The sequence below is a fragment of the Elaeis guineensis genome, chromosome 2, assembly GCF_000442705.2.
Source record: "Elaeis guineensis isolate ETL-2024a chromosome 2, EG11, whole genome shotgun sequence".
Taxonomy (NCBI): domain Eukaryota; kingdom Viridiplantae; phylum Streptophyta; class Magnoliopsida; order Arecales; family Arecaceae; genus Elaeis; species Elaeis guineensis.
Genome location: NC_025994.2, coordinates 93,582,968 through 93,607,143, shown reverse-complemented (window position 1 = coordinate 93,607,143; position 24,176 = coordinate 93,582,968). Strand labels below are relative to the sequence as shown.

The 24,176-nt window shown below is 35.3% G+C and overlaps 1 protein-coding gene across 1 annotated transcript; it reads right to left on the bottom strand.

Moving 5' to 3' along the window:
* Positions 1 to 647: 647 nt before the first annotated feature.
* LOC105050492 (protein C2-DOMAIN ABA-RELATED 4) lies at positions 648 to 6,680 on the bottom strand. Its single transcript, XM_010930543.3, has 3 exons — positions 6,351 to 6,680; positions 4,984 to 5,079; positions 648 to 1,197 (listed from the first exon to the last, which is right to left on the bottom strand). The coding sequence occupies exons 1-3, from the start codon at positions 6,459 to 6,461 to the stop codon at positions 907 to 909; spliced, it is 498 nt and encodes a 165-aa protein (XP_010928845.1). The 5' UTR covers positions 6,462 to 6,680; the 3' UTR covers positions 648 to 906.
* Between the last annotated feature and the right edge of the window lie 17,496 nt (positions 6,681 to 24,176).

Sequence of the window (24,176 nt, the reverse complement as noted above, 5' to 3'; positions counted from 1 at the left end):
CGAAAAGATCTCCACATAGGCCTTTCGACTTTCATTTGGTTTTAATTGGAAGGTAGGTTCCATCAAGTCTCTTAACTGCTTAAACAAATCATATGACGATTGGTGATTTATCATAGTAACCTAGAGAAAATCTAGATCACTTTCTAGTAAACACTGCAGCATAGCAAATTTCTGCTTTTCCCCTGTAATGAATGACTCAACTTGGTGAGAGAACACAAGGAAACTAATCACAAACAAAGAGGGTTGATGATCAGCACAAGTTCCGCCAAGAACGGAAACTAACCGGCCAAGAGTAGCTACCACCTCATTAGGAAATAATCAAAGGCATCATGAATCTCAGAGCACAATTAGGGAGTAGATGCCAACGAATACACTTCGAAGGATCAGCTTTATCGAACAGAGAAACTTCATATCCGGATGTTTCTAATCCTGTGTGCGCCCGATAGCTTCTGATGGTTGCACATTGCTCAAGATTAGTTGACATTTCCATTGTTCCAAATTATTCACCTCCTACAGCCTGCCTCTCTGTTTTCCATTTTATTGTTGGTCATGTAAAGTCAATGAAAATTACGTAGGGTGAGAAACCGAAAGGCCATATCTCTACAACAAATGGAACAAAAATGGAACTATTATGAGAATCATAACCATAGAAAATAGCTGGGGTGTATTTATTTTATAGATCCAATGGTAAGAATCACTGCTGTTTGAGCCCCTGCAACAAAGCTCCTAGCACTCTCAATAATAAAAAGTTCAGATAGTTGGCCCGAATAAGGTGCTGCTTGTAGTCAGACATATCAGCAAGTGCATTGTGCCATAATTTGTATAAAACCTGAAGCAATGGAACTAGAAGTTTGGCATCTGGTTGTGCATCATGCTACATATATGTGAACGGTATCATAGCTTGCCCTACAAGCCTGCAGCCCCAGGAATGCTAACCCATTGCAGTTGCAGCTCCACTTCACCACTCTCCACATTTCTCAGCCTAAGAACAAGATCCTGGGTAATTCTGCCATCTTTCCACACAATGGAGCTGTCACCAGATAGGCAGTTATTCCTCGCAGGTCTCACAGTCGTGATTATTGTACCATTTGGAAGACCAGACAAATCCATCCTTACAGCCTCTAAAAATGACTGTATTCCAAACTCTGCATCACCCATTCTATCATCTCGGCTGAATGTGTCCTTGTCAAAGACTTCCTGCGAAAACATAAACAAAAGATGAGAACCTTACTACAACCACCTAAGTAAGATGACCTTATGTGATCCTCCAGATCAGCTCATCTTCCATCAGCACTCTGACAGCAACCGCTATTGTAAAGACATTAACTTTGATTAAAAATAGACAATATGAACAGCATCCATAATTCAGGATGAAATTTGTAAGACGCCATGTTCAATAGCATTTCCATGCACTATTATGTCTAGAATCGACAATCCAGGTTAGCAGGTATCAACTGTAAAACAAAACTCCAAACAATGAACCAATTAAAACGAACAATAAACAATAAAAATCTTGGAGAATGATGAAATCCCTTCTCCATTTTGAAGTGTAGAATGGTGATGGACTTTCATTCAGTGAAATCAGATTTTGTCAAGTTTTAATAATAACAAGGACTGATTTTGAAGAAGTCCTGGACAAAAAGCTGTGCATTTTGATTTATAGATACTTCATAGATACTTCAGGGTATTTTCCTGTATGAATTGAAGTTGGAGCATTGCCCAATACAGCCTTTCTAATATCTAATTTATAGAAATAATTATCTTAGTGGTCTTTACTTGGATGCTCTTGCTGTTAATATTTGAGAGGAGGCAGGTGTCAACTAGTTTAGTTGGTAAAGTTGCTGGAAGTTGTTACCAGTAACGTGGGTATTAGTCCTGCCTACACCAATTTAAAATCTATTACCTCAATAAAGTAGGAAAGCGCTTGAAACCTCCTCCTGTTCCCTCAAAAGAAAAGAATCAAAGAGTAGTTTCTCGGTGCAGAATGGATGATAGAAGATCAGCTACATACCAGAATATGCTTAAATATTGAAATTAGGAATGTAAACATGGAGGTTACTTATTACCTAATTAGTGGATCTAGTACAGAATATAGAAAGCAGAAATTGTTGAAATATAAATCACAATGAAGCTCGCATTGGCCTAAATGAATCCTAATGTGGTCATCTTCACCATCCTAGATATACAGAAGAAAGGAGAGAATGAATAAAGTATAACAAAATACATAATAGTATACTGAGAAGATAGGTTCTTCTAGAATGTTATGCGATTTTGCCATGTGCATCTGAGACAAGAGAATGCCCCTGATATCACTCATGATATTTTATGGATATGAGATGAGCAATGGAATTGGCCCAAGCATGAGTTTGCAACCTCGACTTGTCAGAATCGGAATTGGACACAGTATCAAAGATCTTTTAGAAACACATATTCCTCCGGGGGGTCAATTAGGATGTGGGCATAAGGATCTTTATGACACAATCAATAATTCGATTTATTTTCAATTAGGTCTTGCTCTAGCCTCTTTAGGGGTTATTACTTCCTCAGTAGCTCAACACATGTACTCTTTATCTGCTTATGCATTCATAGCACAAGTCTTTACTACTCAAGCTGCCTTATATACTCATCACCAATACATCGCAGGGTTCATCATGACAGGAGCCCTTGCTCATGAAGCTATATTCTTCATTAGAGATTACAATCCGGAACAAAATCAGGATAATGCATTAGCAAGAATGTTAGACTATAAAGAAGCTATCAAATCTCATTTAAGTTAGGCCAGCCTGTTTCTCGGGTTCCATACCTTGGGCCTTTATGTTCATAACAACGTCATGCTTGCTTTTGGTACTCCGGAAAAACAAATCTTGATTACAATAGTGCATTTGCACTGGTGACCTCTTCTCATATTCATGCATCAGCTAGCATCTCCTTGACCCATTATTTTGACTTCAAACCTAGGCCATATTCTAAAGCTCACATCACCTAATTTACTCTTGGAATCCCATTAATCCGATAAATGGATTTATGTTCCTCACATGGTTAGTCCAACATTATAGTGGCAGAACTTGGTAAAGGTTATCCTTGATTGTTTGATGGGATGTTAAGGACAATATTTTAATAATTTGATTGCGAAAAAAATTCGGAGTAAGAATTCCCAATGCAATGATGAAGTTTTCATTCAATGTATGAGTAGATACACGAATGCGTCTATAGGTTATGTGCATATGGCATATGCACTCCTTTATATGTGTATACATTATAGGTTATGTGCATATGGCATATGCCCTCGTTTCTGCTTTGTCTTACTTATCCTGAGGTCAGCTGATACTTGGACAATGCCTTATGCAAACACTTGTTTACCTTTTAAATGTTATGATCCCCCTAGATATGCATGATATTACCAAAATCATGTCCGTGGACTAATTCCCCTTGATCACCACTGTTCTTCTCCTTTCACTGCAGGGTCATCTCTCCTCCTATCATTCCTCCAGATGCCTCTCCTCTTCCATAGTTTTCTGGCGTCAGCACTCCTAGGAAATAGTTGATTCATTTGAGGAGGTTATCTTGTATGGTTCACAGTATTGTCCATCATTCCTTTTATTAAGATCCCCACACTATGGTAGCTCCCCTTGGATATCATTACCCTCTTATGACCAAATTCTTCTAGCTAACTTACACTTCTATGTATATTGAAGCCTATTCTTCCTATTTTCAATATTTTTCCCGCTACTCAATGAAATCTAATACAGAAATAGTCACACTTTTGAGAAGTTGCTACTTACTAGCAGTCCTGAATGCTAGGATGTGACCAAGACATTGATGGTTCATGGAGGCAAGCAGATTTTTCTTTTTTATCTCCTAGTTAGAATAGAGTTACTTCATGCTGCTTTGGTGTTAAACTCACTTAAATGGTTTAATTGAACATGACAAAGATCAATTGGTAATTTGAGGCTTCACAGTAAAGCATAATGGAAATCACATAGGGCTTTTACTCCACTAGCTCAATGGCAATGGTGCAGCTGTTAATTTTGAGGTAATGGTTTGTTAATGGCCTTGCAACTAAATCAATAATTGCCCACATAAGGATCCTCCTGACAACATAAATATTCTCTAGACACTCTTATGTACTCCAAGTTGATCTACCATGTACTCCAACATGTTGATCTACCATCTTTGCTGAGCTACTTTTGCTTTCAATCAAGCCCCTATATTGCTGATTCAAGAAGTTTTGCCACCTCACTTCATGCAAGGTGATTGTGATCATGTTACGTTCATGAGCGTTATCCTTAAGCTACATAATGCTTATTTATTTGTAAACATATGACTAGGAATTTTCTAATACTTTCATTCATCTGAGAAGTTTATGATTGGCACTATGAAACTCAATCGTCTTCACTAGCTTTTGGGCCATCAAGATTTGTATCATCCTTGAAAAAACCTATCATTATTATAGCATGGATAAAATGTCAATCCTGCAAGATACCATAATTATGATGTGTACCATGATAGTAGGTCATGATTCAAGAATGGATATCAGTGCATCAACCTGCCATTGCATATTTTATGATGCATCAACTTGCAGCTATGCATATCTTCCATAGACAGCATAAAGACAATATGTAGCAATATAGGTCTTTCCAGATATCCTTGTTTCCTTTCACATAATCCTTTGGAGATATTGAAATTGATTTTCTTTTTCCCAATTTTTTTTCTTTTCAATATTTGAGCTAAAAGACATGCGGAAACAACAATAAAAGATTCGGATGTTTCAAAATCACACATTAAATCAAAACTCTGTATAGTGCCAATGTGCCATTAAAACTACCATATTTGATCACTTGTAGCATTATAAGCAAATGTCCAGAACTTCGTGGATTTCCGGTTAAAATATGGCAAATAATTTAATGTATGAAAATGTTCAAGTAGTTGAAATTATTTAAATCATAAGACATATAAATATCACGAGGGAAAAAATAGACATACGAGCCTAATTGTTTGAGTAGGGTCTGACACCGAAAGAGTTAAGTCTTCATTCCATTCAGGATTGACGTTCTTCTTTTTTACACTGGTCTTCAATTTCTGCACCATAACAAGGATAGATAAGAAGAGCAGACATAATTATGAAAGCCACCATTAGCTTTGCAGTGGCAATACAGAAATAATAAAATTTAAGCAGATTGTATAATGCTCTTTCCTTAAAACAAATTTGAAATGGGAAATGTAAGGATTTCTTAACTATAAAATGCTATCATTGAGCTAATATACAAAAACATATGGTACCTACATGAGAAGATAGTAATCATGTTTTAGTATTTAGTACAGTATATTACCATGAAGGAATGCTGCTTTCACATCAATGATTTGCTAATCTCCCAAATGAAGTCAAGGTATACCCAGGATAATGCCTTTAACTACTTGTTTGACTTTTACAGGAGGTGAAACCTTGTTTGAATTTTATTTCAAATAAATACTCCACATGAAAATGAATACTTGGCTCCAAGGTTTTATATATAGTGATGGGGGTTGTCCTGGTTTTTCCATAGAAGAAGATTCTGATCCCAACAATTGGGATGGTGCCCCAGCCAAACAATTAGGATGGTGGGACGCCGCACTGTCCCACCGGTATTTAAGACCTTGCTTGACTGTCACCAGCCAACTACTTGCATTAGCTTAAATTCCTTAACCGAAGAATACTACCTTAAAAATAAAATTCCTTTAAACTATGCCAGCATACAGATGACGTGCTTCATAGATTATAGTCTGCTTTCGCCTGAAACTTTTTGGGTCTGAAACACACTAATATTACTCAGAGAAACTGCATGATTACACGCACATCATATCCCAGTAACATAGCCATGCTACTAAATCCTGGAATTAAAAAATATGACGCTGTTAACAACATCACATGCTTTCAATGTGTTCATGACGGCCAATTGAAGAAGCATAAGATACTCTCTCTAAACTTTGAAGAATGTTGCACTAACATTAAGGAAAGCTGTTGCATGGGGCCATCAGGCAATCGGGAAAACAGAATTCTTGGTCGAAGAATCCGTTCGCTTTATTCCCTTACCTAGATTCAACAACGGATGAATGCAGTCCCCAATGCCGGTCCTACTCCTACCTGACAAATTTCCAGCAAAACGCGACCCATGCAAAATATGTTGTTCTCTATGAACCCTTCAATCTCATATCCATCTTCCATCAATAGAATCATGTATCAAAACAAGGGGAGCTAAAAACCAACGCTCTTAAAGAATCTAAATCAAAACCAAATGACCGAAATACGAAAAAATTAAAAAGAAAGTGGACAACAAAGAAAGGGTAAAGAAAAGAGAATGGAGGTAAAGGACCTGGCGGCCCATACGAAGGACGACGTAGGGATCGCTGCCCCTGGTGTCGCGGTAGGCGAGGTTCACCCCTCTCACCACGCGCACGCGGATCAGGCCCAAAAGATGCTCCATCTCTTTCGCTCCCCTTTCTTTTCCCTTCCCTCTCCCTCTCTCTTTCTTTTTTCTTCTCTCGGCGCTCAGCAGAAGGAAACGAAGAGAGAATGGAACAAATGAAGGATCGAAGCCAAAAGGAACTGGCCGGATGGCTTCTTATTTTTCCTTCTCCCTCGCTATTTTTGTCCGGGCAACGCGGAGCCCAGAACCTGTCGGGCCCGGTCAACACGAGCTGCTTCCGTTCCGGCCATCCTACGAATAAGAACGACTACGAGATTACAGGAGCGAGGATGTCAACGGACCGGGCCGACCGGACTAACGTTCGGCCGGCAAGAACACCCAATCTTTATTTCTTTTTATTTTTTAATAAAATAAATAAATAAATAAAGCAGAAAGATTATATGGTGGGATATAAATACATCCAAAAAAATTAAAAAATAAAATATTCAATATTTCAGCATGAGGTTTCAAAATGATGGAGTCCAAGGGTGTATTTGGTTACACTTTTTGATTTTTAATTTTTAAAAAATATCTTTTATTTTTTTGGATTTTTACTATTGAGTAAAAACAAACAGATAAAAAATATGTTTGGTAACTATGTTGCTATAAAGCAAAAAGCAATATTTGGGAATGGTAGGTGAAGAGCTCGATGAGAGAGAAGAATTTGGAAAGAAAGGGAGAAAGATGTTGGGAGGTGAAGAGCTCGATGAGGGAGAAGGATTCGGGCTCTTTACTTTTTGGTTTAGCATTTTAGATATGGGGAAGCAAAAAAAGCAGAAAAGCAAGTTTTGAAAAGCAAAAAATTTTTACTTTGCATATAAAATAATTATTTTAATTATTTTAATTTTTACTTTTTCCTTTTTCCTTTTTATGGTGTTACCAAACATTACTTTTAAATTTTTATTTTTTAAAAATCAAAAAATAAAAAAAATATTTTTTTAATGGCTAACCAAATGCATCCTAAATATTTTTGGCACCTACTTCTCTAAATAAAAAATCTTGGATTCAAACATGAGTACGTGATTGACCACTGTATTTAAAAACATGCATATCTTTTTGTTTTTTCTCTCAAAGTAAGATTTAGGAATTGATGATAGAATTAAGATACAAAAATATGTGGAGATACATAAATGTAATCTGTTGGGATAGATCATCGTCACTTGGTCGACTATCTTTTTTCCTCGCTTTCCAACCGATCAAGTCTACAACAATTGATTGTTTCTCATCTTTGCACCGATCGAATTACTGTGATTCAACCCGACTTGGATCAACGAGTCTTGTCTTAATTGGCATTCGACCGACTAAGATCGACGGAACTTAACCATCGACTAAAGGTGACGGATCTAATCAAGTCGGTATCTAACCGATTTAGTTCGACATGCAATTTATGATTAGCTGATGATATCCGGTATATAGTTGACTATTTTCTCAACACCATGCCGACTACTTAAATTCTATACATTCGAAAATCAATGATAGTTATCTGGCATGGACATTAACAGCATGCGAATGTGGAGTGCAATAGTCATCCACGAGTGGCCTATTACTCGATCTTAATGGTAGTTAATGAGATAACCATCCGCTAAATGTCATAACTCTCATTGTTGGAATTTCTAAGGTGCTAGTGTACATAGATTTCAAAATTTTTTCTAAATCTAAAATACAGCAAAAAATCAGATTAAAATAATTTTAATCTAAGCATGTATTCATCATATGAAAGTACCTACGGATCTAGTTCATATGCTGAAATTAATATAAACTGATTTTAGTATGAATAAAGAAAAGTCTGTGATCAATTCATATACCTAAATCGCTTTCCCTTTGCTTCAAATCTATAATAGGGGCTGAATCCAATTCAATCTCTGAATCTGGAGTTGAGCAGGTTCTAAATCAAAAGCATAAGCGTCTTGCCTCTATGGATATCCAAAGGATCGAGCTGGATAGGCTCTTCTTGATTTAATTTACTTGAACTCAAAGCCTGAATAGATTTAAACCAAGCCTGGATAGGGATCAACCCTTGAATCCTTTTGATCCTTCTTTCTTAATTCTTGAAGAAGCCAAAAATATTTTTTGATCCCTCAACTAATCAAGAAGAACTACTATCAAGAAGTGATTGTAACAAACTTCCAACAAACTTGAGAGAAAGAAGAAGAAATCAAAAGCCTTGGTGCCAACCCTTGACACCAAGAAAGAGGATGCCGCCCACCTCTCTCCTAGATCTAAGAGAGGATGCCAAAAGAGAGAGGGCATGAGCTAGAGAGAGGAAGAGGAGGGGAGGTGTTGGGCACAGTAAGGGTGGCGGCAAAAATGAGAGAATAAGTGATATGTAGAGAGGTAGGACTAAGGTCCTTTAAATAGACAACATAAAAAAATTTTAATCAAATTAGGATCTCTCCTTCTAATCATATTAGAAGTCCTAACTTAAAACCTCTTAGACCAATTAAAAGGGGTGCCACCCATCCTTAACCCATGCCCACATCCAATGCTAGGCATCCCATCATATGGGATCTAATTAAATGCTCTCAAATCAGCCCACATGATTTCATAAATTTACTTTTAGGGATTCTTGATCAAATCAAGATGAATAAAATCAAGAAACTCTTTTTTAATTTAATTCAAACCATAAATTAAGCATCCAACCATTAGAAGCTATTGAATCAAATTCAATTAAGTTCAAATTAAGTGTAGAAATTGGCTAAAGCTTATCATATAAGCAAACTAATCACAAGAGGAATTGGGTTCACTCGGGTGCTAGCAAGGTTAACAAGAACTCAATAGGATTTCTCTAAATCCATATAAATTGATGCTTCATAAGTCTAATTTTAACTAATCTAAGTCTTTTTCCTTTAATGTGTAACCCCATAGATTCAATTCTATCTGGTAATGAGACATATTATGATCTCTATCATAGATATCATTGAAATCTCTTTCAGTGGGTTGGAACAGTTTCACTCTTACTTGACAAAGATTATTGATTCAGAACGATCCTATTGAGCTCTCACAATCCACCATGACATCTAGCAATATGTAGTGATAATCCAGTAGAATCGAAATAGAACCTCTAGGTATAGTTAATGTATAATACAATCCCTCTATTGTGAGTCCTGACTAGATGGCAAGTCATGGATAAATCATCAAGCCTCCGTATCAGTCATATGATAGATTTGATCAGCTCAAGTTCAATAGTGATTTCAAATAAAAATTTTTTTCTATCAATCACACTGCTATGGCCATAGATTTATGGACTCAATTTCTTAAATCTCATAGGACTACTCTCTATCAAGGTCGATAGATCCCATCTAGATGTATATTTTGCTCCCACAGCTCAATCAATTAAAGCCAACATCCACTACAAAAACTTATAATTAAGTTAACACTTATGTGTAGTCAAACTACAGCAGTCTTACTGTGAACAACTGTGACACCGCAGATCAAAAGATCAGTTATACAACTACAGCATCGAGATGATCACTGACGATTGGATAGAAATCTATATGATCTCTCATATGATCACGCTCAGTACTAGTTGTTCTCTAATAACTATCTGCACTTATCGCTCAGTGTCTCTACACTGTATATTAGAGACTCATCTATCCCGAAGAAAATGGACCGTACGTCAGTCTATCTGGATGGATCATCTCTCCATGACTATTTTATGATCGAGAGCAATTTAGGAATCGATCATACATGCCTCTAATTTTTAAAAATTAAGAATATATATCATAACATCAATTTCAAAGATGATTTAAGAACATATAACACTTGAATAGAAAAAAAATTTATCCTTTATTAATAAAATCAATAGTTTAAGTATAAATTTATGTCATAAAATGAACAATATGTCAGCCAACAATTGACTTCTAGGACATACATCTAACAATCTTTCACTTGGACTAAAACTAATTGGCCATTAATCTAATCTCCATCTTCTCAAGGTGAGCTTTTATTTTAGGCTGGCTTAACTGCTTTGTCAGTGGGTCTGTCATGTTATCCGTGAAGTCTACTCTTCGTACCTCGACATATTACTTCTTGAGACAGTCACGTATGATATGGAACCGCCTCTTAATGTGTATAGATTTTTTATTAGATCAGGGTTCTGTAGCAAGTGCTATGGCTTCATTATTTTTGCAGTATAGTGATATGACATCTGATGTCATTGCATCAAGTTTCGTGGTAAACTTTTTGAATAAGAAGTCTTCTTTTGCAGCATGCGAAGCAACAACATACTCAGCCTCTATGATCGAATCTATGATGATGTTCTGCTTAAAACACTTCCAGCTGACTGCACCACCATTGTAAATGAACACATACCCTAATGTAGACTTTCTATCATCAGGATCTGACATGAAGTTCGAATCTGTATAACCCTCAATACACTGAGGGTGTTCTTCACAGCTATCCAATGCTGATCGTAAGTACGTAAGGATGTTCTTCACAGCTATCCAATACTGATCATCTGGATTCGACTGATATCCGCTTGTGACACTCACAACAAGGGCAATATCAGATTGAGTACATAGCATAGTGTACATAAGGCTCCATATTGCTGAAGCATAAGGGATCCTACTCGTACACTCCTCAGAAGTGGTAGGACACATCGTCTTAAAAAGTCAAATATCATATTTAAGGGGTAGTAAATTTTTTTTAGAGTTTTTCATGTTGAATCATTTCAGCACTTTTTTTATGTACAGCTTTTATATGACAGGCCAAGCATCCTTCTAAATCTATCTCTATAGATTTTTATCCCAAGGATATAGGATATTTTCTCTAGATTTTTCATAAAAAATTTTTTAGACAACCAAGCTTTGATCGAGGTCAGCATGAGAATATCATTCCCAATAAGGAGGATATCATAACATACAGTACGAGAAAGATAAGGATGCTCCCACTGACCCTTTTATAAATACCAAGTTCTTCTTCATTTTTTATGAAACTAAACAATTTGATCGCATTGAAATGAAGATTTCAGCTTCGAGAAGTCTGCTTTAGTCCATAGATGGACCTTTGCAGCTTGCAAACTCGATAATCACTATCACCGAATGTGAAACTCAAAGGCTGCTCCATATAGATATCTTCCTCAAGATATCAATTCAGAAAAATAGTTTTCATATCCATCTATAAGATTTCATAATCATAGTAAGCTGCAACAGTAAGTAATATGCGGATGGATTTTAGTAAGACTACAGGTAAAAAAAATATCATAATAGTCAATACTTTCACGCTGACTATAACCCTTCACCATCAGTCTTGTCTTATAGGTCTCTACCTTACCATCAGCACCTATTTTTTTTTTATAGATCCATTTACACCTAATAAAAATAATTCTCTCAGGTAGATCCACTAAGGTCCATACCTAGTTCGAGTACATTGAGTCAATTTCTAACTTCATTGCATCTAACTATTTTTCAAAATTGATGGTAGATATCACCTCATCAAAAGTACTAGGATCATCACCATGACACCCATCTCCTATAAGGAATACTTTCTCTATATCATCTTTTAGCATATCCATGTATCTTTCAGGAGGATGGAAGATTCTACCTGATCTACAAGATGGAGGAACATTAACTACTGGCCCATCATGGATGGATTTCTGAGGATTTATAGCTCGTTGCTCTTTAAAAATATTCTCGTCGAGCTTAACTAACCTCGCATTACCACCATCTTGGATAAACTATTTTTTTAAGAATGTGGTATTGTGACTCGCAATCACATTATGAGCATATAAAAAGTAAAAATAGGACCCCATTGATTTTTTGGGATATCTTATAAATCGAGTTATAACAGATCTATCCTCTAACTTGTCAGCTTTCTGTTTCTTGACATAGGCTGGATATCTTCAAGTGTTAAGGTAACTCAGACTCGACTTCTTACCATACTATATCACATATGGTGTGGTAAGAATAGATTTAGAAGGAATCCTATTTAAAATATTTATCATGGTAAGTAAGGCACGTCTTTAAGAAATAAGGATAAATCAGTGAAGCTCATCATGGATCGGATCATATCTAATAGGACCCTATTTTTTCTTTCGGATATCCAGTTGACTTGAGACATGTCGGGAGGAGTCCATTAAGAGACTATGCCGTTCTCCTTAAGATATCTCAGAAATTTAGTACTTAGGTATTTTCCTCCTCAATTAGATCGAAGAATTTTGATAGGTTTACCTATTTGCTTCTCTAACTCATACTTGAATTCTCTGAATCTTTCAAAGATTTCAGACTTGTATTTTATGAGAAACATATATCCGTACCATGACAGATCATCAGTAAAGATAATAAAATAGCTGTAACCATCCTTGACCTGCTCATCAAATGGGCCACACACGTTGGTGTGTACCAAGGCTAGTAACTCAGTGATTTTTTCTTCTTGTCCCACAAAGGGTAACCTAACTATTTTTTCTTGAAGACATGATTCACAGAATGAAATTGACTCAGATTTAACCAAGTCTAGGATTCCATCATTTTCCAATCTGTTTATCCTATCTTCTATAATATGACTAAGCCTATGCTGCCACAAGTGCTTATGGTTAAACCATCTCTGGATCTCTTTTAGCCTATGGCACTCACTACTTGCTTGTTTAGGTTCACATTAGCATCAATATGCAAGTGATAAAGACTGTCAATCAAAAGATTAGATACAACCAATTTATTTCATAAATAAATAAAATAATAATCTTTATTAAATTAAAAAATAAATCTATCCTGTGCTAGTATAGAGTCTGAAATCAAATTTTATCTAGCTACAGAAATAAAATAACAGTCTTTTAAATCTAATTTAAAGCTTGATGAAAATCGAAGATGGTAGGTTTCAATAGCTTCTGCAATAACTTTTGCTTCATTGTTGATCCGAAGGATCATGTCACCTTACCTCAACCTCTTACTTCTTATTAGATTCTACATTGAAGTATATAAATAAGTACTAGAACCAGAGTCCAATATCTAATTAAAAGTAGAAGAAATCACTAGATTAGATTCTATTATGAGCATACCTTCAGAAGGTTGTTCATCCTTTTTCATCTTTAGGCTCTCTAGAGAAGACGGATAGTTTCTCCTTCAATAACCATCGGAGTTGCAGTGGGAACACTTTTTTTTCTCCACAACTTTCTTCGGAGTGTCTTTCTTGGGTTTGCTCTCCTTCTTCTACTTCTTTGCAAGTTTATTCTTTTTCTTCCCTTAAGACTTGCTCTTGAAAGGTGTCTGCTCAACAATATGAACAGTGCTCCTTGAACTTTTCAAGGTACCATCAGTAGTGACGAGCATATTGACCAACTTGGATAAATTACAGTCTAATTTATTCATATGGTAGTTTATGATAAACTATCCAAATGAATCAATCAGAGATTGGAGGATCAAATCTACCTTTAAATCCCTTTACATAATAAGCTCGAGCTTCTCAAGCTCCTCAAGATCCTTGATCATTGTCATACAATGATCGTGGACTGACTATCCATCATGCATCTTTATATTGAATAACCGTTTAGATTCAAAATGTGCGGTCTGATTTTGCTCACCGTACAACTCTTATGTTGGGATGCGTAGGCGATTTCATGCATGTATTTCAAAATTTTTTCAAAAAAATTATAGCAAAAGATAACTAGATTAATCAAATTAATCTAATATGCATATGATCTAACCATCAAATCAACCTACTCTAGGATCTATGACATTATGTAGCATATAAAATCTGAAATAATCTGAAGATAAAATCAGCATGCATGCATATGAACAGTAGATCACATCTACTTTTAATTTGAGTTCAGAATTTCATACTTGATCACAGATCGAAGATCTTCACTACTGAGAGACATGATGGAGAGGATCCTTACTGGTTGCTCATAGCCGCACATGCGTCTAATCTCTACAAAAAATCTATTCGAAGCCCCGATCTGATCGATCTTCTCGAAAGTGCTAGCTCGCGCGAAGATCTTTTTCTTGACTGATCTGGATCATTTTTTCAAATCTTTAAAATTTTTTCAAAGATTGAAGATGGACTTCTAGAGGAGATGAAGAGATAAAAGAAAGATGGAGAAGAAAATAATTTTTTTCTAATTTTCTCCTCCCAAACTCTTAGAACCAAAAATCTAAAATTTAGATTTTTGCACACACCCCAAGAGAGAGGACCCTCCTCTCTATTTTTCATATCATGAACCATGTCCAAACTTCTACCACATGAAGAGCTCTCTTCTGATATCTTACACATATAAAAGAAACCACAAAAGCCCCTTTTATAGGCATGTAAGGAGATGGGGTGAAGAGTCCTAGTGATCCTGAACTTTTATAGGATTCTGCTTTCCTTCACAATTTCACATCCCAAAACATACCAAAAAAATATGAGATACCCTTTGTCATATTTTTTTATGGTAAATTGATTCTCTAACTAATTTTTTAAAAAAAATCTTCTCAAAATATCATATATATAAAGAGAAAAAAATTTATTGACGTGGAGAGATTGATCTGGATGAGAATAGATTTTCCTGATAAGGAATATTTTAAAATCCAATTTCAGAATCTTCCTTTTCTCAAAATCAAATCAGATTTGGATATGAGATAGATAAAGAAAAAAGCTCTTTGATGTAAAAAATATCTCATATAAAATAATTTTATATGGGGAGATATATGGCATGCAATCTGAGTTGGCGTAGGGAGAAGAGTCCTATTCCAACAAGGACTCTTAATTTTTTTATCTGAATCCAAACCAAATCATATTTGGCTTAGCCCAAATAAAATATATGAAATTCAATCTAATTAGATTTATAAATTTTTAATCAAATTTTAATTAAATTAAAAATTGATTGAACCAAAGTCCTGATCAAATTAGGGACAATTCTCTCTTAGCGATTAGATCATCTCATAACTTAATCGGACAAACTTAATTGAATCTAATTCAATTAAATTTTATTTAATCCTCTTTACTTAATCAAATTGAGCTAATCAGTAATCTAATTACTAATTAATTTTTTATTAATTCACTAACACTTAATGAATTAATTTATTATAACTTTTGCATAAGGTTAATCATCAATTGATTTGACGATTAAGCCCTTGAATGATTCTCAATCGTTGATTAGCCATATGATCAGTCAGAAATTTTTTTTGAGTGTGACTCTATAGATTCGAACCTAAATTGGTAGCACAGAAATACCTTTTTGAATTAATCGATGTAACCATCTAACAATGATGATCCGACGTCCGGATAGATCGAATGATGGTGAAGCAACATTCGAGAACCTATTGACATATGATATAATTCATCCTTTTGACCCTAATGCTCGAAGACGATCTAGGATTTAACTATCAATCCTAGATAAGTCATCCATATTATATTTCAATCTTTTTCAAATTCGTCACATAGATTAATCCATCACATGGATTATCCGAATCTAGATTTTGCTAAATTGAAATGCACTGATGCATATCTCCTACTAATTTGGAGGGGTCAATCCCATCTTGACTCGCACACCAACTTGACAAGTACTTGACTGTATCCAAAAATCTTTTATCACTGAATTAAAAACTCAATTAATTTGGCACTAAAGTACAGTGAGTTGCTTGTAAGCCACAATGGTGATCTCAGATCGGAGGGATACTTATACCCATATCCTTTGTGAGCTATCCTTAACAGTAGAGTGCTCCACAGTTAGTCACGTTCAGTGACGATGTACTCCTACATCTCACCTGCATGGCATATCAGTATCTTCATACTATTTGATTACGAGGATAACCAACGTATATGGCACACAACGACCTATACTTGATATCGCTATCGTCCTAGTAATAGCATATCGTTTGGTCTCAAATTAATTTAAGAACTACGTGATAAATCTTTTTTTATTGATCAAATTAGTCCTAAGAACTTCATCACAATATAAGAGTTCATTAAAAGATGTATCCTTGTGATGAAAATATCAAATTTTTATTATTTATCAATTCATATACATGCATAATTAGCACAATTGTCAAACGATTGGCTTTAGGATATAATTTCCAACAACTCCCACTTGGACTAAAGTCAATTAATATAGTATCACATATCCATCTTCGATTTATCGTCTCAGAACTCCTAGATACTGAGGCTTTAGTAAATGAGTTGGTCAAGTTCTCCTTTCCATCGATCTTCTAAAGTTCGACGTCATCTTCACAGATTTTTTTGAATAAGGTGGTAGCGATGTAGAATGCCTGATAAGCTAATGGGACTTCGGCTCCTTGGCATGAGCTATGGCTCCGATGCTGTACATTACAGTAGGACCATTATCAGAGGGTGCTACTCTTAGTTTGTCGGTGAGCCTGTACAATCACATAGCTTTCTTGCAAACATCGAATGTTGCAATATATTCTGCCTCGCAATTTGAATTTGACTATATTTTTCTGCTTGAAATTTTTCCAGCAGATTGCTCCATTATTTAGGATAAGAATGTATTCTGACACGTTCTTGCTATTATTATGTCCAACTGAAAACTGAAATCATACTCCACAAGTTTTAAGTCAGATTCTCCACAATCGAGTCACCGATCCTTAGTATTTTTTAAATACTTAAGGATGACATTCCAGTGATTCTCATCCAGATCTTGCAAGTATCAACTCACTATCATAGTGAGTATACCATATCTGATCTCATATATGGTATACATGATAGAATAAATTCTACTCATAAACATCCTATGTATGTTGGATTGAGAAAATCCGAGCAGCCTCTTAGATCTATCTCTATAGATCTTCATCCCTAAGATGAAGGATGCTTTTTCCAAGTCCTTTATCGAGAACAATAATACTAGCAAAATCTTTATTCCCTGTAATATAAAAAATATTATTCTCTATTAAAAAATTTTTATTCACATACAAAATAAGAAATATACTCATAAAACTATTAACCCATTTGTATTTACAAGATTCTTCTTCGTTCTCAATGAAACCATACGTTTTGATCATTTATCAAAATGCACGTTCCAACTTCAAAATATTTAACATTGCCTCAAGAAAAAATATCTCGTTATGGTTAATACCATAATGTTGACAATATCCTTAGGCAACCAAACGAGCTTTGTAGGTTTTCACCTTCTCGTCTGCGCTACTCTGATTCTATTGAAGATCCACTTACACTCTATGGACTTTATCCTTCGAGTGAATCAACGAATGTCCATACATCATTAACCTTCATGTACTCCATTTTGGATCTATGACTCCAAGCCATTAATCAGAGTCGAACCTTTGCATGGCATCCATGTAGGTGATCAAATCTTTGTTGTTCTCATCGAGTTCAACATGATTACATTCTGAAACTAGATACTGAAGTATCTATCCGACAGACGTGGTACTCTATCGGATCTCCTTAATAGTACCTCTACAATGGATTCTAGTTTTGATCTAATCAAATCTGATTCTATGGATTCATCAGATTGTGTCGATTTTTTTATCTATCGAACTTCATAAGTTCTACATTAAAGACATCAGTACCTTCATCAAGATATTTTTTTTCTAAAAGAAATATCGAATAACTCTTGTTCTTTAGCATGGTAGAAGTTATATCCCCTAGATTCTTTAGGATACCCTACAAAATAATACATATAGAAACAGGATCTAAGCTAATCGATCTGCAAATGCTCGACATAAACTAAACACTTCCAAATCCTAAGGTAAGAAAGTATCGGCTTATGTCTAGTCCATATCTCATATGGAGTCTTTATAATTGATTAATTCGAAATTCAGTTCAGAACATAAGAAGTAGTCTTAAGAGCATAATCTTAAATGAAGACTGGCAGACTTGTAAACCCCATCATGGATTGAACTATGTCTAGCAAAATTAATTTCAATAAGAGAGAATCCTATTCTCTTTCAGATATGTCAAAAAACTCACCGAAAGGGCATTCTCTTCTTTGATCTGACCGAAGAGTTTCAATGCTCTTCCCAGTTTGTTTCTCTATCTTGTTATAGAATTATTTGAATATTTTAAATAATTTAAATTTATGACAAACATGTTCGTAAATCCAATACATCAGTATGTATCAGATTCAGAATATCATTGGCTCGTTCATCTTTTCCAACAAAAAATGACTTGATCATCTTACTAAGGAGATATGATTGATAGGTTGACAATGATTCATAATTATTACCTCAAGAACTATCGTCTGTTGATCCTATTCTTGTTTAATGATTGAGCCTAAATTGCCAAAAGAGACATTTGTGACATTATCTCTTTAAGATTTATTTATTGTGTACATTACACTAACAGACTGTGACTATTCATAAATATCATTTCTCAGTTATCTACATAATTTTGAAATCATTCGTAATGATATCACAAAATCATTAGACAATAGTGACAATCACTAAAACGATATTCTTAGAATTAAAAATAAGTTCGACGATTCCTAAAATCAGGATTGAAATATAATTTCCATCTCCAACGTTCAGAAACCTCTTGCTATTTTTAATCTTTCTACTAATCTAAAATCATTGCAATAATTTGCATAGACTTTTAATATCCAATACCTAGGTAGTAGTGTCACAGATAGAGAAATCATAAGGTATTATCATATAAGTAACTTGTTCAGTAATTTTTTGCTGATTTCTCTTTCTTAGCCTGTTCGGATCAAGAGACTCTGCCAGACCAGATTAACCTTAGACTCTTTTGTCAGTTCGGACTCATTAGCCCAAGCAAGACTCTTTGCACCTTCTTTTCTTTTTTTTTTCTTAAAAAATTATTGTCACACTGAAGACACATCTTCAGAAGTACGAAAGAACTCCTTTAACATTTGAAGAATTTTCTCTTACTAAGCATCATTGAATTTACAACTAAATTCATATTCTTTGCTACTCTCAATAACACCATATGGTGATATGATCATTTGGCCATTTCTGATAAGTGTCTTTGATCGCATCATATGTGTTGGATGTGAGAACTTCAGATGTTGGATTCATAATCATATGTAGGATCTATTCATGCTTTAGAACTATTCGTAACTTTCAATACTAATTATCGAAGTTGGATCCTATAAATCAGTCACTGTCAAACAGTGAATGGAGCAATATATATCTAGCCATAATTGAAAGAAAAATACAAGACCTCTATGTTTATGAATTGATTAAGCCTAAAGATTTGGACTTTAGTCTAAAGGTTCTCTCATTATTTTATTCGAATTGGTAGCTTCTACCTCTAATTCGAATAATTATCTTGATTCTTTAGCGGGTACTAGAATCTACACAGACTGCATACAAGCCCAAAGATGGCTCGGTCAACCCATATACATCTATGGATAGGTTCTTAATCAATTATTTTTTCAAATAATTTTTAGTAATTAATTCTATCTCAGATTTTATTTCAGTAGGCGATGGACCTCCACTGAAAATTTTAGTTAGGTCAACCATTAACATGAACCTACTTAGTATTTCTAACTAATGAATGATCAGGTTCGAGGATGGCTCGATCAATCCAGCTATCCAGATAGTATAACAGAGTCATCATATGATAAATAATAATTTCATCATTCAGAGAGAACGCCAGATGGATGGTGCCTGTAATGTCAATCAGAAATAATAGACCTATTATCATTCACCTTAATGGGAGGCTATGATCTAGTTTTTTCATAACTAGCTCATTTTATGGACCTAATAATTTAAAAAATTTACGAATCAGTTTAGAGAAAAGATGAGAGAGATCAACCAGTGAACCACAATCCTTCCACTGACTTCACCAAGTCATTGAATCGGATTAAGGTCATGCTGGTTGAACTGGCACCTAGATCAGTCATACTGATCAATCTTAATGACATGGGTCAACTCGAATCATTTAGCAGTCTAATCAAGACATAATTCATCAAATTGGTCAGGTAAGTGAGATCGATGGGAGGGTCTGCTAAGCTTATCTTAGATACCATCGAAATGGCTAGGTAAGTCGCTCCCAATTAAAAATCTTCGATCAGAATGCCGAATTTATCTTAGACACCAATTAGTTAATTAGTTTCAATTTGACCAACCTAATGATTTGGATTCAACCACTGAGCCATAATCAAGATCTATTTGGTCTAATCAAAGATATAGACTTGACCATCTAAAACTATTGTATTGGTTCTAAAAAAATTCTGATTTAATCTAATTCAATATTTGGTTAGATTTAATTAATTTCTCTAATTAGTCTATTAACTCTTTGATTCTAATCTTAGGTCTAACCCAATTAAGAGGACCTAATTTGAGCTAACCCATGCCCCATATTTTATGTGAATGACATTAGATTTTTAATTCACAATTCTAGATCTAATCGATTCTACCCTTAATTCTCAATTAAGTTCAGCATCAACATGGGTTTAAGTTATGGTTTGAAACAATTTTAACTTTTTATTTTGTAAATAATTTATAATAAATATTATATAAAATTTTTTTATTCTGAAACTAGGTTGACTTAATCAACATTGAGTCGATTACACAGAGATCGGGTCGACTCAGTTTAAAACTAGATCGGCTCTGTAATTTTATAAACACGATTCAAGGAGTTTCAAATCTAAAAAATCTTGCATAATAAAATCAATCATAGCATTTTTAGATCATATCTAAAATTTTTATGATTTGAAATTTTATTTTATCATGATTAAAATAATTTTAATCATACAGATTAGATGCCTTATTTTTCATACAACTTTGTATCACATACAACAAACCTAGAATTTCAAGATCTAGAATTTTACAGAAAAGTAAGTTCTTTCTTTCATATTCTTCTTCATGGGATGTAATCACATGGCACCCCTATACGTCATAAGAGCAGTCCATCGAATGAGAAGAGAGGGCCTTTAAATCCTTCTTGCTCCTATGATCGGACGGTCTGGTGATCAACTCAATCCAAGTACTAGCTAATCGGATCATCTAATCTAATCACATATCATATATGCTTGAATTTAGATCTAATCTAATTACATCAGATTTGATTACAATCTTAGATCACATCTAAATCAGATCATAAACATCACATGCGTAATATAAAATCAGATTTTATTGAAGATCAGCACAAACTAGAACAACTTTTTCTCTGTAAGGGGTAAATCCTACAGTAGAATAATGTTATGTCAGTTTGTGTGATCAACCATTAATTAAATTTAGATCCAAATATCACATATTAGATCTAAATAAAATTAAAATTTAGATTTAATATGTATATAAATCATATCATAACGAACCTAGGCTCTGATACCACTATTGGGATGCATAGGCGATTTCATGCATGTATTTCAAAATTTTTTTGAAAAAATTATAGCGAAAGATAATTAGATTAATCAAATTAATCTAACATGCATATGATCTAATCATCAAATCAACCTACTCTAGGATCTATGATATGTTATGTTGCATATAAAATCTGAAATAATCTGAAGATAAAATTAGCATGCATGCATGTGAGCAGTAGATCATATCTACTTCTAATTTGAGTTCAAAATTTCATATCTGATCATAGGTCAACGATCTCCACTGCTGAGAGATATGATGGAGAGGATCCTTGCTGGTTGCTCACAGTCCCACACGTATTCGGCCTCTATGTTGAAGCTCCGATCTGATCAGTCTTCTCGAGAGTGCTAGCTTGCATGAAGACCTTCTTCTTGGCTGATCTGGATCTTTTCTTCAAATCTTCAAAATTTTTTCAGAGATTGAAGATTGACTTCTGGAGGAGATGAAGAGGTGAAAGAAAGATGGAGAAAAAAATAATTTTTTTCTAATTTATTTCCACCTCCCAAACCCTTAGAACCAAAAACTTGAAATTCAGATTTTTGAGCACACCCCAAGAGAGAGGACCCTCCTCCCTATTTTTCATACCATGAACTATACCCAAACTTCTACCACATGAAGAGCTCTCTTCTGGTATCTTACATACACAAAAGAAACCACAAAAGTCCCTTTTATAGGCATGTAAGGAGGTGGGGTGAAGAGTCATAGTGATCCTGGACTCTTATAGGATTCTGCTTTCCTTCATAATTCCATATCCCAAAACATGCCAAAAAAATATGCGATGCCCATTTTCATATTTTTCACGATAAATCAGTTCTCTGACTGATCTCTCATGAAAAATTTTCTCAAAATGTCACACATATAAGGAGAAAAAAATTTTCTTTAATTGGGCCATCTTGAAGGTCTGATCTTTATTTGCAGCGATGTCTATTATATCCATCATCTATGATTCTTCACCCCGTTCTTGATGTTTAGATAGTGAAAAAAAATTGGAGGTGGACCCCACTACCAGAGCCTTCTCATCAGTAGGTCAGGATTTAGGTGGAGATCACTTAGCTGTTTTCTTAGGGATTATCCATGTGTCGGAAGAAGATCCAGTGACAGTAGGGCCAGTTGGTTTGCTATTTCCTTGTGAAGTGGGTGATTGCACTGGCACTCGGGTAGCACGAATCCAAGGACCAAATACTGGTTTGACATTTTTGGTAGGTCCACAACCACAGGCTTCCAATGGTAGTGCCAATTTTTCCATAAAGACAGCATATCTTTGGCTATTCTTCGTAAATGAATTATTGCCATTTCAGAGAATCATTAATCCTGACTTTAACCCCTAGATAGATGATCTTCGTAATATCAAGTAAGACACAGACCCTTGCAAAACCCATACGAGAGAAGATTTCTATCCAGTCATCCAAAAAGAAGGGGGTGCCAGCTGGTGAGGCAATGTTAAGCATTAATTATTTCTTTATCCCATAACTCAAGTGGAAGGTCTGATAGATGGAGCCAAACCCGTGCTTGGGTGACTGCATCCTGCCCTGGCTGAAATTTTGGATGCTAGCTCTTAGAGCTAAAAGCTGTCTAGCGAGTGACTATGGCCCTTGCTCCAAAATCCTTGTTTTAGCTTCCATTGATGGACAGTGGAAAACAAGAAGCCCTTCTGATAAAGAACAAACTTGGAAGTTCTCCCTCCAAATTCCATCTTAGCTTCATTTCCTTTTGAATAAACTCAATCGAAAATCCTTGCCCCAAAAATTTTCCAACCAGGGCATTTTGCTATTTAGCTCTAGATTTATGTATCAGATCATCTGAAATAGCTATTATCTTTGTGAATTTTTGCTCCAAAGTAGCAACTTCATCATCAGAGGCACGTGACATCTCCCATCGGAAGCGATGCAGTTCCTGGACCACTTGAGACTAGGATCGGACAACTTCTAGCGGTTTGCCCATCAACGATCGACGATTAGCGGTGGATGGACCATCTTTACCTTCTTTTCCTTGTGTTTCTGGACTCTTCGACGAATCCAGCGAAGAAGCCCTCACCGTTGACTGTCGATTTGCCTCCATTTTTAAGTATTCCTCTATCTTCCAGACCCTATCTACAGTGTTCGCTCACAACCATTTTTAAGTTCACGCAGACTTTGATCTCCCCTTCCCCTTAAACCTAACCTCCCCACTCTCTCTCTCTCCCATATGCATGCATACACACGCATGTAGGTCTACAAACAATCATATATGCAACCTGAAAGGAATTCATTGATGTCACAAATTGTACCAACTCTATCTCTCCCATATGCATGCATACACACGCATGTAGGTCTACAAACAGTCATATATGCAACCTGAAAGGAATTCATTGGTGTCACAAATTGTACCAAAAACAGGATATTAATTAGGTCAAGCCCTAGTCGCGTTATTGGACTAAAAAGGCCATCGATTCTATAATTCAAATATTGTCAAGGAATCACACGATACTTGGGTAGATTAAGACATCCCAAGATCCACGAGAATGCATCGGCAGGGTCTGGCTCTC